Source organism: Zonotrichia leucophrys, chromosome Z, assembly GCF_028769735.1.
Source record: "Zonotrichia leucophrys gambelii isolate GWCS_2022_RI chromosome Z, RI_Zleu_2.0, whole genome shotgun sequence".
In the NCBI taxonomy this organism is placed as follows: domain Eukaryota; kingdom Metazoa; phylum Chordata; class Aves; order Passeriformes; family Passerellidae; genus Zonotrichia; species Zonotrichia leucophrys.
The window spans coordinates 45,303,301-45,326,341 of record NC_088200.1 but is presented as its reverse complement, the minus strand read 5'-3'; the positions used below and the strand labels follow the sequence as shown (position 1 = coordinate 45,326,341).

Below are 23,041 nucleotides of genomic sequence, written 5' to 3'. Positions count from 1 at the left end.
GGGGTGATCTCCAAACAAACAGCTGCTGCAGCTGCAGAGAGGAAAAGGAGAAAGCTCAGGAGCAGCAGCAGCAATCCGACCCTGCAACAGGTAATACTTCTTGAGTGCAGGTGACACAGACCGCTCAAATGCAAACAGGAGAGGGGAAAAAACAGTGGGTGGCATGTGGGAGAAAAGTACAGCAGCTGTACTCAGCAGCTCTCTTCTTCCTGAACTACAGGGCTTGCAGCTTGTCAGGGCTAGGGAGGGGAAGACACAGAAGTTCAGACCAACATAACTTAATGTGAGTTAGAAGGAAACTATGTCAGCTGAGGGAATTTTCTAGCAGATCTTGCCTGCTGAGGCAAAAAAGAAAAAAAAAAAGGAACATTGCTCTCTGGTTTCAGCGTGGGGGCTGGTTCCTCATGTGTGGTCAGCCAGCACGGGCACACGGGAAGGCAGCAGAGCACAGGAGTCCTGAGCGTAGGAAGGTGCTCTGTGCACGGAGGCCTGGGCGGGATCCTCCATGTGGGACAGCCCTGAAAGCAACGTGAGGGCGGTCTGCGTCCTGTCACCCTGCAAGGGACACACAGATGGGCAAGGGCTGACCTGATCTGGGTGCCTGACACACAGATGGGCAAGGGCTGACCTGATCTGGGTGCCTCTGCTGTGCTCTCACCTCAGCTCATGGGGCAGCATGGTCCTGACCACCCTTCAGACACTGAGGGCACTTACCTCCGTGCCTGCCTTGGATGGTAGTTACCAAAGAGACACGCTGAAGACCTTAGTGATAAAAATAATAAAATACAACAATTACACTTTGTGAAATTTCTGCTCAAGGAAATACATCAGGCTTTGCAACTAAAATGATAAAATCTTTGCTGTGTGTGCTAGTTCTGACATTTCTTACATTTCGTCTAGTTTTCCGGGTTTTGAGCCCACAGAGAAAGCAGATAAGTTTTCTGCTAAGTGAGGTTGATATTATATATGATAAGTGCATCCCTAGCATCTCAATGTACTTGGCATGAAATCAGCCACAGTAAATAAGGTGAAACTGACAAAACAACAGACCGCAAGTGCTGCCTTCTGGGTCTGTGTCTCCTGCAAGAGCTACGTTTGTTTCTTTCTCCTGTCATCAGTGCCGACAGAGTAATGAAATGAGCTGAGACCACTGTCGCCCCCACAATGCCTTCAAATGAAAGAAACTTGAACACCTTAAAGCAAATCACACTGCAAGGGAGAGATGTGGCAGCAGGTCAGGCACCAGGGTGGCAAAGGGAGGTTTGGAAGATTAGCCAGCAAGTCTGAGGCAGGCTCAGAGACTGAACCCCTACCCGATGTATAGTCTGTGTTTTGTCTGCAACAGTGCTGCAGAAGTAGGTTCTGGGAGTGAAATGTGGAGTCATCCCTGCTGTGAACCAATGGGAGCACGGGATCTAAATAAAGACCATCTCTTCTGCCCTTCACATTTCGCATAGAAGCAGATGTCTGAATTTTGTGTTGTGACACAGAGCTGTTGGGACAGGGAAATATGTTATCTTCAGCCTGCTTCTGTTTCCGTAGGTGAAGAGGTCAGCCTTTGGATGAGAAGGACCTTGGTGAAAAGTTACATTTCAGCTTCCTTTTATCACACTGAAATCACCTTTCAGTTTCTTTAGATTTCTTTGCTTCTGTGAAAAGCTTTCGTTTGGTCTTAGGTACCTTTTGTGTGGGGATTGTCAAAGTAGGCTGAAAAGGTGTGATGCAGTCTCACATCTGGGCTGTTTCTTCTCAGTGGAGAGTTTCAGCAGGGGAGGGAGCTGTGCCACTTGCAGCTCTGGGCCAGGGTCTGCCTGCTGCCCAGCACCACATCCCTACACTCCCTGGGGAATATGGGGCCCTCCATTTATATCAGCAGTCTCTACACATTCCAGAAGTCACTGGTATATTTTAAAGATGATGTGTTCTAATGTACAACAGCTGCCACACTGCCAAAACACTAATGTGAGGCTGTGTTTACAAATGTTACTCCCTGTTTAGTCAAGATTAAGTACCTTAAGAACTGCAAAAACAACAATTTTCTAGCCAGCCAATGCAGGAAGAGTTTGGAAAATACAAATCACTGAAAGACAGGCTCTGAGGATGACAGACAGACGTATCAAACTAAACTTCAGAAGAGAGAAGCCATGTGCTCAGCTTGCATCCAGTGCAATGCCCACACAGCAGCATCAGACCAAAAGAGTGGTGGAGCTGCTGAGTGGAAAGCCTCAAGATTTTCATGTCTGTTCCTTCCTTTTGTAACTGCCATACAAAAATACCTGTCTGTCCAGTAACAAGGCTGTTTCTTAACATAGAACAATGTTCTTAATTTTTTTGTCTTTTTATAATATGTAGTTTCCCAACTTCTTCTTACCACAAGATGGAACAAAGTGTCATTCAGTAATAAAACAGATGGAATTTGGTTTAAATATTAGTTGATCTTACTGGACTTTAGGTCAATTCAGCTGTATCCTACTTTTCCCAAAAGGAAGGTATATATGGAATAGATTCCTTTATTTTGGGTCCTTATATGTCTTATTTTTACAGTATCAAAGGACAATGATGTCTTTTGGGAAATATTTTATTCCCACAAATCTTTTTGTGCTTAAAGAAGTGATGATGTGAATAGCTGTCATCCTACATAACAGAAGAGAGGAAGACAAGCACTTTTATAGCCTCCCTGCGATTTACCAACAATAAAAATTTAGAAGATCAGTTTATCTAGATCAATTTAAGTAAGTCTGTAAGTATTGTTACTTATGGTCCGATGCTAGGAATGAAGGATAGGCATTCATCAAATTTAGATATTTTTGAACAGAGAAGTTTATTCCATTTTTTAATATACAGATACAAATGAAATGAAGTATTTGTCAGAGACATGCCACAGGAACCCACAGGATCGAGGCACAACTTGAAAAGAATACTACTTATTAGGGCAGGAAATTAATAGGTCCAACACAGGAGATAAATTCTAGTAAAAAATTAACAAGTTAATTTCCTAAAAAGTAGTCTTACAGATGAAGGAAAAGTAAGCCTCTCTTTTCAGAGTAGCCCAGAAGAAAATACATTTATGGGAAATTTGGTATATGCAGAGCTTATGAAGTTTTGCAAAAAGTCAGATTGTCCATGAAAATTATGTTAGAATAGCTGCAAAACTTAGCCTTCTTCCACAGGAGATTTTGTTTATTAAATGCAACTTGAATCCAGAAGTTAATGGAATGTCTTTGTTTAAATACTTCTTCCTCTGGAGGCACAGATTTCCCTTTATGGCCACAGATCACCCTAATGATTGGTGGGAGCTCTGAAAATTTTCTGAGCATATCCTAAATGTAAATAAATAAATATATAGCAAGTCTATAGCAAGAAAAGGAGCCTTTAATCTATTAGACAGAGTTCTGTTCTGGGACCTCTGAGAGACACACACACTGATTAGTTTATGTTTCCTAGAATCAAAGAATTATTTGGGTTGGAAGGGACATTGAGAATTTTGAATATCCATTGGGCTCCCTCTAGTTCCAACACCCTTGCCATGGGCAGGGACACCTTCCACTAGTGCAGGTTGCTCAGAACACCATCCTTCTTTTGGCCTTGAACACTTCTGGGAATGGGGCATCCACAGCTTCTCTGGGGAACCTGTGCCAGTGCCTCACCACCTTCACAGTAAAGACTCTTTCCTTAATATCTAATCTTACCCGGCCCTCTTTCAGTCTAAAGCCATTTTCCCTTGTCCTGTCACTTCATGCTCTTGTAAAAAGTCTCCATCTTGTTAAGTTTCCTTCAGGTACTGAAGAACCACAATTAGGTCATCCTGAAACCTTCTCCAGGTTGAACAGTCCCAATTCTCTCAGCCTTTCCTCACAGGAGAAGTCCTCCATCCCTCTGATCATCTTGTTGTCTTTTGCTCTGATCCTCCCCTGTACTTGCTCCATCAGTTCCATGTCCTTCCTGTGCTGGGAGCCCAGAGCTGGGTCAGCCCTGCAGGTGGGCTCTCAGCAGAGCAGAGCAGAGGGGCAGAATCCCCTCCCTGGCTCTGCTGCCCACGCTGCTTTGGATGCAGACCAGGACACGTTTGGCTCTCTGGGCTGGGGGTGCCCATGGCTGGGTCATGCCCAGCCTCTCATCCCCCAGCACCCCCAAGTCCTTCTCCCCAGGGCTGCTCTCAATTTCAGCTCTTTTCCTTTGATTTATTGACGAGTCCAAAGAGCATGCAATTTCTTACAATGTTGTTTTAAGTCATATGGTTTATTATTTTCACTTTCCACAGCTTTACCATGAACATGTACCTGTTTGTGTATGACTTAATGCAATTCTGTGGACATTCTTGGATATTTACAAATATGATCATCAGGTTCATGACCTTTGGAAAAGGTAAGGCTCCTTCTCTATTTTCCTTGGTCATTTTAAGTGGTAGTGACAGACACACAGAGATGTCAAATTAGAGATAAAGTTAAGATTATGAACATGTGTATGTCCAATACCAGGGACTGTAATTCAATCAGAAAGGCACTCAATTAAAAAGGCTGAACAAATTACTTGTGCCTGTCATCTACCCTTGTCACACTGGGAATGAAGCTCTTGTTTTGCTAATGAACTTTAATTCAGTGTCATGCTAGTAACATTTGAATTAGGCATAAGTCTTAATGACTAGGTCCAGTCATTATGGCAAATATTAAACTTACTGAAGCCACCAGGAGAGATCTTTGTGGTTATTACACATGACTCTCTATCTCCAAAAACATTACCGTATATTTATCTTTCTGTTGCCTGGGGTTAGGACACAAAAATAGAAAACTAGTGACTGGAAATTCAAAATTACTTATGATGGTGGACAGTTGTAGGCATATAAAATGCCTACTTTCTGGACTACTTGTTTTCAGCAGTGCAGATACAGGCAGGAACTCAACATTTTTTAGTGTTTAGAAATTCCTTATGCATTTCCTCAACATTTTCTCCTATTTAGAAATACCCTAAAGCAGTATCTCTAAAACAACACATCTCGCATAATGTTTGCCCATGCTTGAAGTACAGGGAATTTAATTATTTTCTCAGCTTCCTGCCTCTGTGTCAGAGCCACACACACACAGAGTGGACTTCCTCCTTCACTCCCTGAAGCATTTCTTCTGCTACCCCGAAGTTTCGTACTGTGTGACCTTTATTTCTTGCCATCTCCAGTGATGATAGCATAAAAGCAAACCCAGCAGTTACTCCAGATTTTAACTGTATAACCATCCTCTAATCTTCCTCTTAATTTTGCCTTCAGATTCACTGGCTGACACATTTCACTCCATAGGACTTGTAATGCGCCTTTGCCAGTTGTTATCTGTTTTGGAGATCCTGCACATCCTCGTTGGCATTGACAAAAGCCGTCTCCTCCCCAGGTTTTTGCAGGTAAGTTGGTTCTCAAAGCTCTGCTTTCATGATCAACACACATCAGCCATGGCTGCCCCTGGGGACAAGCCCAGGCTGACCTACCCTGTATGTTGCTCCTGCACCCTTCCTCAGGCAGCCTGGTTTCCTGGTAGTTTCCTATCTGCAGGTGCAGGAATTGTTTCCTCAGAACTAGGCTGGTTGGGAAAGAACTCTCCTGTCAACTTTTTTCTTTTTGAGTGAAAGTGAATAGTAAGTACCCCATGCTTGGTCCCCAGCATGGACCCAGAAAATGTCCAGATGAGTGGCCACCAGCAGATGTGGGTCAGTGGCCAATTGCGGATTGCAGTAATCAAACTCCAGGGGGGCTTGGTCCTTCTAAATTTCTCCCTACATGACCTCCCAGCATCCCTATATTCCCCCCAAGTTATCTTCCCCTCCTTCCAGAGGGGATGCACTCTCCTCTTTTTCCCTGACTTCCAATAAGTTCTCTGTTTAACCAAGCTGGTCTTTTCCCCTAGTGGTTTGTCATATGTTCAGCTGAAGGCAGAAAACCAGCCAAAACATCACATGATGCTATAGCAGAAAGCATGATGATAGTCTGACAATTTCCTTGCCACGCTATTTTTTATTTTTCCTTTTGGGTGCTAATATCAGGTTTTGTTATTTTTTTCTTAATGCATTGGAAAAAGGAAAATGATTACTTGAATTTACCTTCAAACCTTTTCAATCCTTAGTATTTGAGTAATGGTGAAACTCCTGTTTCTCTCAGCAGTCAGAAGGCAGAAGACCAAGGGTAGTTAGTTATGTTTTTGGTTTTCTGGATAGCACATTTTTGTCAAATGACATATTCATGGGTGAAGATGTTCCTCTTTTCAAGTCTTCATTAACTGTCTAAATACTTAACTAATGGACTAATACAGATCTCTGCTCTTTACACTGCTCCCTAAGTATGGTAGCAAATCCATCAAAATGTAAAGAAATGCTTTTCCTTGCCTAAATCCACAGGCTTTGATGCTAATCTAGGGGAGAAAGAAGATTCCTATCTAGTATGACCTGTAACAAATCTTACATGTCTTGGAAAGAAGAGCACCCTGCTCTTAGTCATTAAAGCAAGCCTTGCCCTGACAGAGTTTACACATTCCCCAGCCCTGACATAGTCTGTTTCTTTCCTAGCGAGGCTTACACAAGGCAGAGATCAGGGAGGCCTGCACAAACACTATTCTCTGTTGCCACAAATGACATTAGTATGAAACAGATATTCTGAGCAAGAAAAGGGTGACCTTTCTTGGGCAGTGTGGTTTGTGCAGTGCTCTCCTGGAAAACATGGAGAGGCGACTCAGGGAGCCATGTGGCACTGTGGCTCTCAGTGTTTGCCTCACACCAAATACAGTTTTGGATCCTTACTTGGTTTTTTCCCCATCTGCACTCTCACCACAAACAACTCTCTTCCTTTGATGTTAGCAGCAGCCTTATGCTGTCCAAACAAGATGCGTGAGCTCTTTGGTGGAGACTCTGCTGTCCCGTGAGTTACTAGTTGTGCTGAGAGCGTAGGTTAAGGAGCTGTGTGCCACCACTACTCCCACATGCCTTGTCACACTTTCTTCACTGCCTCTTAGGAAGAAAAAAAGGTATATTTTCCACAATGAACTAGGGAAGGACAGTTGGTTAGGAGATGTTTACCTTGCTACGGCTTTCTAGACTCTGGCACAGTCAGGGTACTGATAAAGGTCCATGAATTTGAGAGGGGCTGCCTGGTTCTGTGCTCCCATCACCTATTCCAACTCAGAGCTTAAAACATACCCCTGTATGCATCCATCATTAACAGGCATACGCATGCCCATCCACAGTGAAGTTCACTTGGGGTGATCACTAGGGTGAGAGAACAGGTGGGTCAGGCAATGTCAGGGAAGTGCATGGGTGGAGGCCTAAATTAACATTGAATAAAACAAGTTGGGAAAGGGCCTCGTGGTGGCAATTTGTTCTGTAGGCATTATGGCAAATAAAAGATGTAAATGAATCCTTGAGTGAAAGATTTCTGCCTATTGCATTTGTTGTGGTTTAGTAGCATTTAAGAAAAACACTTTGAGATACATGATACAATTAGTGGAAAAACAAACTCAGAGGAGTCTTCTGGAAAAACTCATTGAGGGACAAAGTCTCGGGCCACCAGGTACCAGAAAAGAGCAAGGTAGGTCAAGGCCAACTCACCATGAGAGAAGGATGAGTCCTGTGTGATGGATGTGCTGGGGTAAGGTGAGGCAGGGGATGGCCACAAAGCTGGTGCAAAGGGATGTCTCTCAGGCCATTTACACCTTAAATAATTGGACGAGGGCAGGAGAACATGTCACATGTCATTGTCACCACCAAAACAGAAGGTAATGAAATGTGTTAGTCTGGCTAGGGAGTAAAGGCTAAAAGGACTTGTACCATAGCGAGGAGAGAGGAAAGGTCTAAGAAAAGGCTGGTGCTTTTGTGATACAAAGAGCAGTTCTTCATTCTGTGCAAACAAATTGGATTTACCAAACCAAAAGCAACGTACTATAGTTTTGTGATAAAAAAAAAAAAATTTAACTTTAAATATTTAGTGGCACTTTTCTCACTTTCTTCTGCTGTTTTTTTTTTTGTTGTTGTTAATATACAGTAAATTGAAGAACTCTGTAAGAATTTCAGGTACTGAGTATGAAATTGCACAGTCATGTTACTAAAAAATGGAAGTGAATGTGCTATTTTCTCTAGCCAGATTTGCTCTGTTTCGCTTACTTGATTAACAAACTCAGTCTGCCTTGCAGAAACTTATATCACCCTACAGAACCTGCTGTATCCTATGAGAGATCAGTGTCAGAAAAGGAAGGAAATCCCAATTTGATTTTAAAGGAGGAATGAAAAGTGAAAACATTACATTTATGCTTGGTGATATGTCAGCTCATGCTTCCTTTTTATGAATGTGAAAACATAGAACTTGTAGTTTCATGCTTCATTTTTTATTTAAAGCATGAGAATAGTTACAGAGAATATCACATCTTCATTCATGCAAGGACAGATGATCCACAAGGAAATGATCCACGGCTGAGCAGCAGCACATGCATTTTATCTACGTGTGTGTATATGTGTGTGTATTTATAAATGTACATGATTCCATGTATATGTACATACAGATATATGTGTACATATATGAAGACAATGTCAAAACATACTACTCTTCTCTTAGAAGCACCCTGCCTCTTGCAGAAAATATCCCCAGTTTTTGACTAACCTCTGCATTTGCCTTTGATCTGTGTGAGTTACCTAAAGTGAGGAGTGCTGTGAAAGGAAAGAGAATAAAGGCAAGCAGACAGGCGACCTGCTGATTCATCCAGAGAAAGAGATAGGATGCTACTGTCTGTCCTCACAGGGATATCAAAATTGTCCTGAGCAGCCAGCTCTGTGTCCTGCCCCACGAATGTGCTCCTGACCAAGGCCACATCCTTCTAGTCTTAGTGTCTCGTGGCGGCTTTGTGCAGCCCAATGCTTGCCAGATGAGGCCACAGTCTAACAGGAACAAAATACCTCAAGATGACGAGTTTGTGCCATGTCCAATTTCCTGTTCTTGCAGGTGCTTAACATACTTTATAGTTTGATTACTGGGTCCCTTCATGTGTAATTAGCAAAGCTGTGTGCCTCCATTGCTCCCCTTCCCCAGTATGAATCTCTGATGGAGGAAATCTGCTGAACCCCAGGTAGGTGGTTCTCACTGCCTCATGTTTCTGCTTGTATCCTGGTGAGAGAAGAAAGTCCACTGATTCTTCCACTTCCAGATTATAAGGCTGAATTGTGGGTCTCCCGTAGTTGTTCTGTCACTGGCCAGCACACATCCATTTGAAAATGGAGTTTCAAACTGGAGTTTGAAATGGTAACTACCTCTCTACTGCTTGTCCTTTCTCTCACTGAAATGGGATTGGATCCCAGCCATTTACCCCATGCTGTTTTCTAGCACATTTCCTCCTAGCCATTTTTTGAAAAGTGAGTAACCATTTAGAAAATCTTCCAGCTCTGACATCTAAGAACATGTCCATCTTTTCACTGTCATGATGAAGCCCTTGGTCTCTAGCACAACTACCTGTGGCAATTCTCTGAAATAGCTCTTGTATTAAAAGTAATGCAGAACTCTCTCTCCACATCTCAGGTCTGATTTTCGGGTCAGTGACAAAGTGCCCACACCACCAATGCTGCATTCTTTACCATTCTACATCTAACAATTTTAACTCAGATCCTATTTTATCTGTTCTCTCCAGCACACAATCCCACCCAGTGCTCACACCGCTTTTACCTTTGTTTTGATTTCCTTCTTGTGATGGTTGCCTTGCCATGTTTCTTGTATCTCTGTTCTATCTGGTTTCAGATCTGCATCGATACTTCCAGTTCCCCCATGGCTTTGCCATGTACCTCAGCATCAGTGTACAAACACAAGCGCATTAGCTCTCACTTTCTGTTTCCTGACCCATCTATACAGAAGTCTGCCAACATCTGACCTTTTTAAAAATCAGTTCCTCAGTTAGGGACCTAGCAAAAGATGACAGTCACAGGAGGGTGAGAAACAGGAAAACCACTTTTAGCTGTTCTGGCCCCTCAGTGCTTTCCAAGGTGAGGAACCAGATCCCTGGGGGATAGACAGGCTCTCTTTCTGTATGAAAAATTGCTCTGATGTCATTTTGCTGAATAGTGAAGGCTGCTTTATCTGACACATGTGGTTTGTGAAAAAAGAGAGCTCGTGGCCAGAATGGTCCATGCAGGAACCTGTAAGTATTATGTAGCAAACCTACCACACAAACTTGCTGAGAGCCAAAATTCTTTGTTTAAGGTAGGGGTCTGGGGAAACCAATGAAGAATAACAATGCTTAAAAAAACAACCTTGGTAATCCACTTTAATTTTGTAACTTTTAACTGACTTGACATCACAACTTGTGAAATCATTACAGCTAATGTACCTTATGGAAGATATGGCATTGGGTAAAAAAATCCAACCTAATAAAGCTACATCAATTTATACCAACTGCTTAGGTGTATGTTTTCTCCTTCAACACTTTCAAATATTCTATTTGTAAATCAGAGTGAATTGTTACTGTTCTAGGACAGCTTGACAACTCTTGGAGTAGTGATGAAGGGCAGGGCATGGATACTGTTAGAAAAACTGTCAGGAAAGCTGCAAAAAGATACACTTTTAAAAAAATTCTTGAGTTTTAATATTACCAAAGTATTTATTTTAAGATGGAGACATTGCCTGTTTAATCCACTTTATCTTTTTGTTTGTGGGTTGGATAAAGTTCAACCACTAGAAAATTGCTAGGACATAAATACTGTGGCAATCATTCACGCAAGTGACAAGCTTAAACCCACTTCCCGTAACCAAGAATAAGATGGAAAGAAAGATAAGGAATTCTACTTTTCCTCCTTCTCTCTGCAAATCTTACATGAAAGAGATTCCTTGGGACACAGATTCCAAGATATGAGGAGCAGGTCTGGGAGTGTAAGATCAGTACTTCCTGGCATGTGAGCCCCCTCAAGAAGGGCCCTCTGTATCCTCCTGCCTCCCACACAGCCTGCAAGCAAGGAAGCTTATCCCTGCCAGCCCTCCAGGTAGGCAGGTGCTGCGGGAGTAGTCCTTGCTTCCACAACCTCCCTGGGCTCACCCACAGGTTTCCTTGGCTACAAACCAAGTCATCCCCTCTAGCAAGTCAACTTCCACATGTACTGTAACAGGTCTTTGATGCTACAGCCAGCCATGTCCACTTCTCTTTGCTGAAGGACCTTGAACAAAAGCAGGCTATGGAACAAAATATTCACTGCTAATTTTGTGTAAAGAAAACTGTATCCATTTGTGGCCTCCTATTTTGCCAAAACGCCACAGAAATAACAGAGAAGGTGCTAACTGAATTCAAAGTTTTCTTTTCTTTTCAGATCACGGAGAGAATAATTATTTTATTTGTCGTGATCAACAGTCAGGAAGAAGTTCAAGGGAACTATGTCGTCTGTGTTTTATTTTTCCTTTGGAATTTATTAGATGTGGTCAGGTAAGGGGTCAACATCAAAACCATGAGGGGAAAACGGGTTATTCTTTCCAGCTGAACTCTACCCGCATTGTGCAGCAGGCTCATTTAATTGTTTCAGAATTGGCAAAGCATATTATCCATTTTTAAATAAAAGCTTGAACTTTTTAAGTTACCTAATGATTTTTACAAAAATCCACATGGTTAAGATGCGGAGTAATTTACAGATGTAAGGTAGAATAATGCATTAGCAGACTGTATTAATATTTGTAGTTCAAAGGCTTTGACATTTTTAACAAAAATTTAGAAGGAAATCACAACTACCTTCTGGAGAACAGCAATTCCTGAAACCATCCTGGTTGCCATTACCACCCTGTTGCTTTATTATTTTATTTTTTTATCCACTTTGATCCAATATTGATGGCACAGTAAGGCAGCACCAGCAGAACGTCTTTCAAAGGCAGGAAGATTATTCTGGTTGATTGCACTGTGCTTTCCAAAAAGCCAAGAGCTCCTATTCCTGATGCAAGAGACTGAGAGTTTTAGTGTAGTAGAGCATATATCACACCATAAGAATAACACATACTTCTCATATGTGATGTAAGCCTCTATGCACCTCAGTTTGTAGGCTATAACATGTAAATACAGAATTAAGAAGCATTTTAAGAAGACAGCTCTCACAGCAACCCATGTATTGCAGCAAAACTTTTTTTTCTTGATAAAATGCCTTTCTGCTAGTTTAAATATATTGCTTAGGGCAATGGCTGAAGAATATAGTTTTAGGCAGAAAAGGAAACTTATGTTATAAAAGAGATAAGAAACAGGAAAGTGTCAGAGAGAATTAATAAAGATTTTAGGTCAGCTTCAGAGTATTTCAAAATACATTTTAATAGGCTGCTGCTTGTATTAATTGATTATACTTCCCTCCCATTTCTTCTTGAAGTTTGTAAAACTAAAACAGTATGAACCTCATCTGAAATGAGAGGGTTCAGTGCAGCTGGAGAAATGCCAACAGTATAAGCGGTTGGCTGTGAAGGTTTGTTGGTGCATAATAGCACCATTGATGCATCAGTATTTTCTGCCCTTTCTAAAGAACAGAGTTAAACACCACAGCAGTAACAGCAGTTGTTTAATAGGAAAGCTCCTGTGGTCTATAGCAGAAATTACCAATTCAAATAAACTATAATACAACTCATACAAATTTAGACTTCTTACCTGATTTATGTTACAGCATCCATGACAATGTCCTAGTATCTCAAAGAAGTATTCATGTCTAAAAGTGTATAGGCATCTCCCCTATCCCTTAGCCAACTACTCTTGAAGTATTACAAGTTTTTCCATATAAAGTTTCAGGGACATAAATTTCTCTGAAGGACTATTTATTAGGCATCGTGGCTAGTGATATACTGACAGCAAGGTCTGATTCTTCCTGCTTATACCATAACAGCCCAAGGAATTGCATAGAGAGGGAGTAGCTGTTTCTTTTTTGTATTGTGTTGAGATTCAGTCTTAAGAGCAACAGTAATAGGAAAATGGAAGCAATCCTGAGGTTGCAGAGGGCAGCCTTGAGAGACAGTGGTCCATTTTCAATGGTCTGCTCTTCTACAGGCCAGGTATGATGCAAAATTAATCAAATTAATCAATAAAAAGGGAATACAGGTGTGTTTAACACTAGTTTTATCTGTCAGAAAGTCTAGCAAGCTCACAGTGTATGAAGTCTTTCAGCTGACCAAAAATGTAATCAGACCTGTTTCTCCAGTGTTTGGAGAGCTGCTGTACCACTTTAAGATCAAACCAAGATCAGGTCACCTTTGGAGACTGAAGTACTAAGCTTTCTGTTCTCCCTATAAACAACAGTAGCAGCCACAGTAAAAATAAAATGCTGCAGCACACTTTGAGCAACTGCTTTTTTTGGACCTACTACCCCTGCTGAGGTCCAGGAGGGGGACAGATGTACTACCAGTTATGTACCTGCAATTGTCTTCTTGTTTAACCTTCTCCAGCAGTGATTCAGCTAGCTCAGCAGTCATAAATCAGGGTTGTCTCAGTCCCAAGCAACAGTGATATTCTGCCTGCCCCTCTCAGTTGCAACACCCCCATCTGAAATCCATTTTCTGATGGAGTAGTATGAAATCGTGCTGGTTTCTGGTAGAGCGTTTTGTCTGGAGGGTTTTATTGCTGTCTGCCTGCTCCAGGGTAGCACCACAGGTAACACTTCTGAAAAATTGAGCCATCTACTTTCAGGCATTGGAGTCTGAACAAAAACTGTTGCTGGCTCTGAAATTTACTTAGCTCCAAGCTCTTCTGCAAGTCCTTTGAATTTTCCACTAGAGTATCTTTATTCTAAAGACATCATAATTTCCTCTGAGACCATCTGCTTTCCTCTTATTGCAGGTACACTTACAATATGTTGGCAAGGATGGGCATATACTACCTACCACTAACATGGCTCAACTTCTCACTGTGCATCCCGCTTTATCCCCTTTCAGTTCTGGCTAAAGGTAAGGAGTTGCAGAGGGTACCAACCACTTGCTTCCTTAATATTCTTCAGTAAAATGTGATCACTTCAGTTGCCATTTCTGTTTAACATAGCTCCTCATGTGCTGCCAAAGCTGTCATAAATGTTTGTGTACCTTCATATTAACCTCTGTGTCACCTCTGTCTCTCTTTTCTGTTATTTTTTCTTTCATAGGGACTACCTGGGGTTTGGGGTTGTGTGTCTGGTAGGTTTTAGGGGTTTTTTGTTTGCTTGGTGTTAAGTTTTTAAAAATCTGGGAGAATGTTCTTTTTGTCTAAGTAAAGCAGAAAGATACCCTCATAAAAGACATATGGATTCCCCCCTTCCAGACTGAGTGTACTAGACAGCAAGTTCCAAACCTTCTCCCATGCTGAGGCTGACCTTACTGCCTCAGGCCTTACTTAGCAGGTTATCATACTTATATCTGCCCACTGAGAATGCACTGAAAGTTTCTGACAGAACTTGTTAGTGAATAGGATATATTTATTAATTCTAGAATTTAAAGCAATTAGCACCCCTAACCTACAAAACTGAACTCAAGGAGAAAACATGCATATGTATATGAATGCATATATTATATATATGTATAAGTATATAAAATATAAAAGGTAACTGACTTGTTCATTAAGCTTTTGATGATCTTCTGCTTCCTTTAGACTAAGAATTTACCATGTTTTTACAGGATTTGCAATTTGTGTATCACTTCCTTATTTTGAATCCTTTGGCACATACTCCATCAAGCTACCATTTCCATTTACCTTCTCAATCTACTTCCCCTATGTTCTGAAAATGTACCTGATAGTGCTCTTTGCAGGTAAGTATCTCATCTTCCAGAGAGCTGAGTCTCAACACAACTGGGATGCCCTTGCAACAAAAAATCAAATGTGTACTGGGCCTTTCACAAACTCTAACCCTCTCTGCTACATGTCCTGCAGACCACTGCAGGAAAGTGCATCACTACCTGTTTTGATTTCTAGTACCTTTCAAATACAAATAGTTAAATATGCAAGATACACCATGCCTATGGTGCATAAAAACACAAACCTATAGAAGTTGTTTCAGTGATGCTTGCCTTACAGCTATTTAGTGAAACTTGATTTTTGGTTTGGTTTGGGTTTTTTTTAATCAATTCCGATTTGATCATACGCTAGTTCCTCACTCAGAACTCCTAGCTGGGATGAAAAATTATATCTAAATTAAGACTTTTACAGCATGATTATTGAAAGGGATGAAAAAACAAGGCCACTCCAAAACTTGCATGTAAACAGATACCTTGTCCTTCTCATCAAAACACTTTGGAAAAATTTCAACCGAATTTAGCTGCATCATAAAGAAGTCTTTGGTCTGTCATTGGCTTTAGGATTTGAAGGATCTCATCTTTATGATGGAGTGTTCTGTTCCTAAGTACATGGAAGGAACTGTGCAAGGTTGCCAGATGAAGGCTCTTACAGTTCCTTCTAAATTAATTGTAGACAGTTTGAATTCTACTCCTTTGTTCTTACACTGTTTTGTGTTTTGATTCAGGTATGTGCTTTATCATCCAGAACCTCTTTTCCGAGAGAATGGCACACTTAGGGACAGGCAACATCAAAAATAAAAGAAGCTAAGTTTATATTTTGTTTGGAAGGACAAAATACATTCCTAGGGGATTGCTGCACATAGTAGTTAAAAACAAACTGGAAAGATTTGTCAGTGCAAAACTCCTCTTTGCATGAACATTATCTGGCTATGTGGAATTTTCAGAAAAGGCAGATCTCTTGAATGCACCTCAAAAATACAGCAGCTTTTGAAAAATTTTGAATGTTTTGACTTCAAATGGCCAGAGTTTTTTAAATTAAGTGTTTTTTTCTAATACATGTTACAGAATTCTGAAAAAATTGAAGCATGCCACAACTCACAGCCACACCCTTATTTCAGTGTTAGTTCTTTTCTATAACTACAGATATTCTGTAATGACAATATCATTTAATCTGTAAGATTACGTTATACTAGGCCAACGTATATGTACTCACATATAAATGCTAAATTGTCTGGAACTGGAATCTCCCAAGCAGCAGAAGCCAGAACCTTTGCAGTCTAGAGACTAACATGCTGATTAACATGCTGATTAACCCCGGCGGTCACTAAGGATCCTTCATGTTCGGGTCTCACCCTTCAGTTATCAAAAGACGGTTCCAGAAAATGCAGCTAAATCAGAAAGGCAAGTGTTATGGTACTCATCTACTGTATATTCAAAGGGATGTTTAAGGGTCAGAAATAAACACTTGTTATCATGTGTTTGGCATGTCACTCTCTTACCCCACAGTAATTTCCTTTCGTGCTGAACAGCAGATAGATATGTGCAAAAGAAGTGTGATGTAGTCAGGTCAAATAATATGTTGTTCCTAAAAGGGAACTGAATGGCTGTCAAAAGCCATGTGCAAAATTCTAGGCATTTGACTCAATTGTGCCTCATACTTCTCTAGGATAAACTGTGAGAATGCAAGTAGAACACAGGCTTTTCAAAGGTTGGCAATGAAGAATACACACAGCAACCCAATGGATTATTCAGGCAAGAATAGCCAAATAATTCCTTAGAGGCTGGAAGGAGCTTTTCTGATGTCTCATCTGTATTGATTATCACTTATGTTTCAATTCAAGCATGTGGGGGAGAAAAGTGAGGCTATTTTTTTTTTTTTAGCTGACTGAAAACTGTGAGAAGGGAGCCTAGATAGTAGGAGTAGGAGAGAAGGTAATATTTAAAGGGAAACTAAATACTGTTAAAATATGAAGAGGCTTTTGCCTATATGACTTTTCAAACCATGCAGCCTAAGAGATTATATAAGGAAACAGTGAAGCTAAATTAATTTGTTATGAAAGGTCACCTACTGTAATTTCTGTTTATTTCATACATGTGGCAGACAATGCCTGCAGACTGTTTTGACCACTGAATATTTACAGACCATAAATAACAAGATCTGCTTAGAATAGTATAGTGTCAACCCTGGATTTGTTTTTTTCAAACCACTGCAAACAGAAATTTGGAATTTTGTAGAGAAACAGGAGCGCTTTCACTTTGGGCTTCTGTCTGACCCAAACTGATTCAAGTGTGAACAGTGTTAAGAAACATATAGAACAGCTAAATAAGGTGACAGTTTTGAAGACAGCCAGAGTAAGTCCACATTAAACTACTATATAGCTTGCTAAAGTTGAAACATGAATATGTTTTCCTTGGAAATTCAACCCAACATGCCAGAAACAGCTGGTTCTAGCCAGTTCCAAAATGGAGCCACTGCAGGACACTGCTGTGCCAAACAGCTAAGATGATGCTCTGGCATTTCTCTGAAAACTTAAGAAAAGGTAAGAAATGTTACACATTTGCAAGAAAGAAGAGTAAGAACAATGTAAGAGAAACAGCTCTGTACATTGACACCAAGGTCAATGGAAAAGGAGAGGAAGAGCTACTCTAGGCACTGCAGCAGATTCCTCTGCAGGCCATGAAGAAGACCGTGGTGGAACAGGTTGTCCCTCTGCAACCCAAGGAGAAACAGACCAGACAGGATATCACATGGCAGCCTGTGGAGGACGCCAGGCTGGAGCAGGTGGCTGTGTCCTGAGGGAAGCTGCAGCCCAAGGAGTGCCCACACAAGCAAAGCAGGAACTGTGGCCCATTAGGGACCCCTGTTGAGGTAGCTTTTTCCTAATGGACTGTACCCCATGGAAAGGACCTATGCTAGAGCAGTGCTTGAAGAGCTGCAGCTTGTGAGAAGAAACCATGAAGGACTGTGCCTCATGGGAGGGATCCCCATGCTGGATCAGAACAACAGTGAGAAAACAAACAAGCAGCAGAGATTAAGGTTTATTACCTAAGTGCAATCCTCACACCCACCTTATCCTGCCTGGGGAGGGAGGAGGTAGAAAATGCAGGACTGAAGGGGTAAAGTGAACCTAGGAAGAAGGGGACATAGGTGGGAGGCAATTCTAGTTTTGCCTTTTTTCTTTCCATCCTACTCTATTTTTAATTGGCAATAAATTTTTCTTCCACAAGTTGAAGTTGTTTTTGTGACAGTGAATAGTAAGTGGTCACTCTGTCTTTATCTTGACCCATGAACTTTCTCATCCTATTTTCTCCCTGTCCTGTTGAGGAGGAGGAGGGAGATTGAATGTCCCTCCCTGCTGAGGAGAAGGGGCTGAATGGACATCTGGAAGGCAGCTGAGGTCAAACCTATCACAGATAAAGCCATGTTTATTGTTATATGTTAAAAATGTTACATTTTGAGTTTTATAGCTGGGTAAAAGGCTGGAATAGGAAAAGGGTTCTTTAAAATTCACTATGGAGAGGTTCCCCAAGTGTAATCTGCATGAAAAAGGCATGGAGCTCATGGGAGAAGGCTTCACCTCCTTCTGGTATAGAGGTAACTTGGAGCAGGCACTTGAGAGATTGAGGCAGTCAGCCTTCCATGTGTTACAAAAGACCACTGTTACTTCAGCTCCCATGCCTCTCCTAAGTTCCTGGAAAAACTCAGAACTGAGCAGGCAAAAATATGTTCGAGACAATGGCTTTTATGACAGTGAGTTGTACTTCAATGATTGTAGCCCGTTAGGGAGGGATGGGATCCACCTGTCTAAAAAGGGCATGAGAAGTTCTGGCAGCAGACTGGCCCATTTGGTGAGATGGGCTTTAAATCAAATGACTTGGCTGAGTACCAAAGTGGCAATTCTCATGCCATTGGTTCCTCCTGGGGAGTGGGCCATGCCGACCAGGGCAAGCTTGGCTACCTCAAGCTGAGAGTCTTAGAGCTAACAAAGGTGTACATGGCTATGGGGAATCCTCTTACATCCCTCTAAGGAAACCTGGATGCTCGACTGCCTCCCTGAAGTGCCTGTACACAGATGCACATAGCACAGGGAATAAACAGGAACAACTGGCAGTCTGTGTGTGGTCACAGAGTCATGCTCTCACTGCAGTTTCAGAGACATGGTGGGATAGGTCACTACTGGAATGTTGTCATGGATTCCTGTGTACTTTTAAGGAAGGACAGGTGAGTGAGGTGAGGTGGTGGAGCTGCTCTTTGTGTGAAAGAGCACCAAGCTCTGCCCAGGGACAGACAAGGAGTTGAGAGCTTATGGGTAAAAACTGAGGGACAGCCTCAAATGGGTGACACTGCTGTGGGTGTTTACTACAGGCCACCTGACTCAAACAAGGAAGTTGATGAGGTTGTCCATGGGCAACTGGAAGTAGCCTTGAGATCATGGGCCCTGGTCCTTGAACTCTCTCCTCTGAGAATTCAACAATCCTGATAATTGTTGGGAGGCACAGCGTGACTCGGCACACAGTCCAGGAAGTTCCTGTAGATACAGGAAGATAACTTATTAATGCAAGTGGTGGAGGAGCCAATGAGGAGAGGTGTGTTGCCCTCCAGAGGACCCTTCCCATTCCAATAATTCTGCGATTCTCTGAACTTAAATCTTTGTATATTGAGATAACAGCATGCCCAGATCTCTTTATACAGGGCTGCTCTCCAGTGACTTTTCTACCCATTTAGACTTGTGTCAGGAACCTGATACCTGGTACCTCTGTACCAGATGCAGAATCCACCATTTTAGCTTGTTAAATTTCATGCCATTAATCATAGCCAAATCCTCGACTATCCACATCTTTCTGCAAGGTCTCTTGTCCCTCAAGAGTCAACAGCAACTTTCAAGTTTAGTATTATCTGCATATGTAATTGTGCATTCAACTCCTGCCTCCTAATCAATGATAATGACATTGAACCGAACTGGCCCTAGATTTGAAATTTGAGGAAAACTGCAGATGACTGTTTGTCAGCTCCCTGCACTACAACTCTTTGAATTCCACCCTTCTGCCAGTTCTTTAACCAGTGTACCATGAACCCACTCATCTCACCGTTGAACAGCTTGTTCAGACAGATGTCATAAGGGACAGTATCAAAAGTCCCCACTAGGTGAGTGGCTGTATCATACAAGGGTATCAGATGAGTTACTCAGGGCTTTCCCGTCGTGAACTCATGTTGACTGTGCTTGTGTATTGTTCTTTAAATGCCTTTCAATAGTATCCAGTATGATCTTGGTAAACTTTACCTGGTAATGAAGTTAACAGACCTGCAGTTGTCTGTGTCTTTCCTCATGCCCTTCTGGTAAACTGGCCAGCTTCTGGTCAGCAAGGATTTCCCCAGACTCCCAAGAGGTAGCTACTCCAGTGCTCTGGGATGAATCCCATCAGGCCTCACAGACTTACAAAGATGAAAGTGATATAACTGCTCATTTACAGTTTCAGTGTCCAGAAATGGAAAGTCACTGCTGCTGTATGTTCTCTAACTGAGACAACTGGCCAGACCAATGTGTATCAATGTTATTAATGACTGACACAAAAGCATTATAATACCTCTGCCTTTTCCTTATCCTTTTTTTGGGTTGACTACCTTCATCAAGAAATGCTTGAATATTTTCCTTAGATCTCCTCTTGCTCTAAGCATATTCAGAATTTCTTTTTTTTAATCTGACCCAACACTGGCCAGTTTCAACTCTGAGCTTTGGACTTTTGTGTTTTCTCCCTACACATGGGATCCACAGCTCTGTAATCATCCTGTGAGGCCTGACCTCTCTTACAGCCATCATTCTTTTCTTTATGAGTTCCAAGAGGAGTTCCCTGTTCAGCCAAGCTGCTCTTCTCGCTTGACTTTCGGCATAGTGTGATTTGCTTGCTCCTGTGCTTCTAAAAGGTTGCCCTTAAAAATGGACCAGCACTCATGGATCTCTAAGCTCTGAAAATCAGATTCCCAGAGGACTCTGCTAACTAGCTTCCTGAGCAGTTTAAGGTTTGCTATTCTGAAATCTAGGATAGCAACTCTGATGACTTGTTTCTCATTTACACCAAAAATTTTAAACTCATCATTTAAAGTCATGATTACTGTGGCCAAAACAGCCATCTAAAAATCCCATCTTCTCCTTCACAATTCACAAACAGCAGGTTGGGGATAGGGAGGGTTAGGGGGAGAGTTGGGGGGGACATCTTTGCTAGTTGTCTCAATGAATACTTGTGGCAAGAAATTATCTTCAACATACCTCTGGAATTTCTGAGACTTCCTTGTCACAGTTGTCTGGCATTTCCAGTTGATGTCCAGGAAACTGAAATTTTCCATAAGAAGAAGGGCTACTGGTCCAGAGATTTCTCCTCATTGCCCAAAGATTAAATAATCACTGCTAGCATTGTGACTGAGTGAACAGCAGTAGACAGCTACAGTGACATCTGCTTTGTTTTCCATCTCTCTAATTCTCACTCGGGGGCTTTCAAGCACATTATTCCTAACTGCAAGGAATGACAGTGAAAACTGTACCTTCCAATGGCAACTCTTTTGCCTTGCCTATCCGTCCTACAGCCCTGCAGCCTGTAGCTCTGCATGGCCGCACTCCAGTCATGGAACTCATTCTACCAAGTCTCACTAATCCTAATCTCATAGTTTTGGGAGCTGACAAATGCTTCCAGTTAATCCTGTTTATTTCTTGTATCATGTGCATTGGGGTTCAAACATTTCAAATACTCTCTTAAGCTCTCAGTGCTCTATGCAGCTCAGTTAACATTGCCACCCTCAGGCCATGCTATGCCACCCCTTGGATCCCATGTTCTACTAGACATCAGTAAGAATTTAGTTAATTCAGATGTTTACATATTGCTCCTCTATGCAAACTGAAACACAGCAAGTAGGCATCACACAGTGATTTCCTTTAAAAAAGACAAAATTTCATCTGAATTAAAATGCCAGTCAACATGCAAACTGAGATGATTAAGGTGTAAGTTAGTTTGAAACAGTACATTAGAGATGGAACCATTAAAATGTGACATATTCGGCATTGTTAGAGATTACTAAGAAGTGCACACAAATGGAAAGTCATGAACTGAGGTGCAAAATCACTGACAAGGACTTTCAGCGAGTCCTTCTGCACATTCACCTTTTAGACAGTTTTCTCAGTATAGAGATGCATATGCAGCAGAAAGCTACCACTAATTATACACTATTTTGGAAAGGCAAACAAGTACTGCATTAATCCTTTACACACCCAATCAGTGAAGAAATGCTCACCCTTCACACAGTACCCTGTTGGATGAGAAAATCCTAGAAAGAGTCATGGAATCATAGATTTGGAAGGGGGCTCTAAGGATCATCAAAATCCAGCTCCCAGACCTGCATAGGACAACCCCAAGAGTCCCACTGTGTGCCTGAGAGCACTGTCCAAATCCTTCTTGAGCTCTGTCAGGCTGGTGCTGTGACTTCCCTGGGGAGCTGTTCCAGTGCCCAACCACCCTCTGGGTGAAGAATCTTTTCTGAATATCCAACATAAACCTCCCCTGACACAGCTTCAGGCCACTCCCTCAGGTCCTGTCACTGTCACCACAGAAAGGAGCTCAGTGCCGGCCCCTCCTCTTCCCCTCACAAGGAAGTTGTCATGGCAGTGAGGGCTCTCCTCTGTCTCCTCTTCTCCAGGCCGAACAGTCCAAGTGACCAAGAAGTCAGAAGAGAATTTCTTCAACAGAGGAAATGTTATCAGTCCTGAAAATAAGATAACTCCTCCAGTGTCTTCAAGATGTATGGAAATATAATTTCCTGATCAAAAATCAACAATGCTCTTACCAGTACTGTTTTGAAAGACACCAGGGAACAGTGCCCGATTATATTCAGTTAATTTTTGTCTACTTCAGCAAGGAAGATTGCTAAATATAAAATCTCTTGTAATACCTGTCTTGGCAAGATTGCAAAGTGAAAAAGTCTCTATTCCTTCAGAAAAAAAAATAGTAATAAATAAGGAAAATAGCAGAGGCTAATCTATTTAAGATGATAAATGTGGAAAAGAGTTGCTATATTGTCCCTTTTCCCTAGAGGCAGAGGAAGAATTCTCATTATGTGCAGAGAAGTGTCAAGGAGACAAGAACAGTTACAAGTGGAAAGAAAATGGCAACTGTCCTGGAGCTGCAAATACAACAGCCATCAGGATTATTGACTCATTTCAGCAATCTTTATAAAGCCATTGCAACCCAGACATGCATGCCACCCTCTTCAGAAACCCTGCTCACACTATATAGTCACAATGCGTTGTCATTACTGCACAAGAACATTGTGTTATTACTACAGGAAGG

At 41.7% G+C, this 23,041-nt stretch overlaps 1 protein-coding gene across 3 annotated transcripts; it reads left to right on the top strand.

Moving 5' to 3' along the window:
- On the top strand, positions 1 to 23,019 carry HACD4 (3-hydroxyacyl-CoA dehydratase 4). 3 transcript variants are annotated; one of them, XM_064735922.1, is made up of 7 exons: positions 1 to 90; positions 4,262 to 4,365; positions 5,288 to 5,385; positions 11,302 to 11,414; positions 13,785 to 13,891; positions 14,591 to 14,722; positions 22,785 to 23,019. In XM_064735922.1, exons 2-7 carry the CDS (start codon positions 4,269 to 4,271, stop codon positions 22,925 to 22,927), a joined length of 690 nt encoding a protein of 229 aa, XP_064591992.1. In that variant the 5' UTR covers positions 1 to 90; positions 4,262 to 4,268; the 3' UTR covers positions 22,928 to 23,019. The 3 variants fall into 3 exon arrangements, with proteins under 3 accessions (XP_064591992.1, XP_064591990.1, XP_064591993.1); XM_064735920.1 differs by having other exon boundaries at positions 5,258 to 5,385; XM_064735923.1 differs by lacking the exon at positions 22,785 to 23,019 and adding an exon at positions 15,433 to 17,908 and having other exon boundaries at positions 5,258 to 5,385.
- Positions 23,020 to 23,041: the final 22 nt, after the last annotated feature.

Excerpts from the sequence above, each read along its gene's own strand:
- HACD4 (XM_064735920.1), top strand. The coding sequence starts at position 4,269 with ATGAACATGTACCTGTTTGTGTATGACTTAATGCAATTCTGTGGACAT. Across the intron at positions 4,366-5,257 it reads GTTCATGACCTTTGGAAAAG|ATTCACTGGCTGACACATTT; the intron begins GTAAGGCTCCTT and ends TTTTGCCTTCAG. Across the intron at positions 11,415-13,784 it reads AATTTATTAGATGTGGTCAG|GTACACTTACAATATGTTGG; the intron begins GTAAGGGGTCAA and ends CTCTTATTGCAG.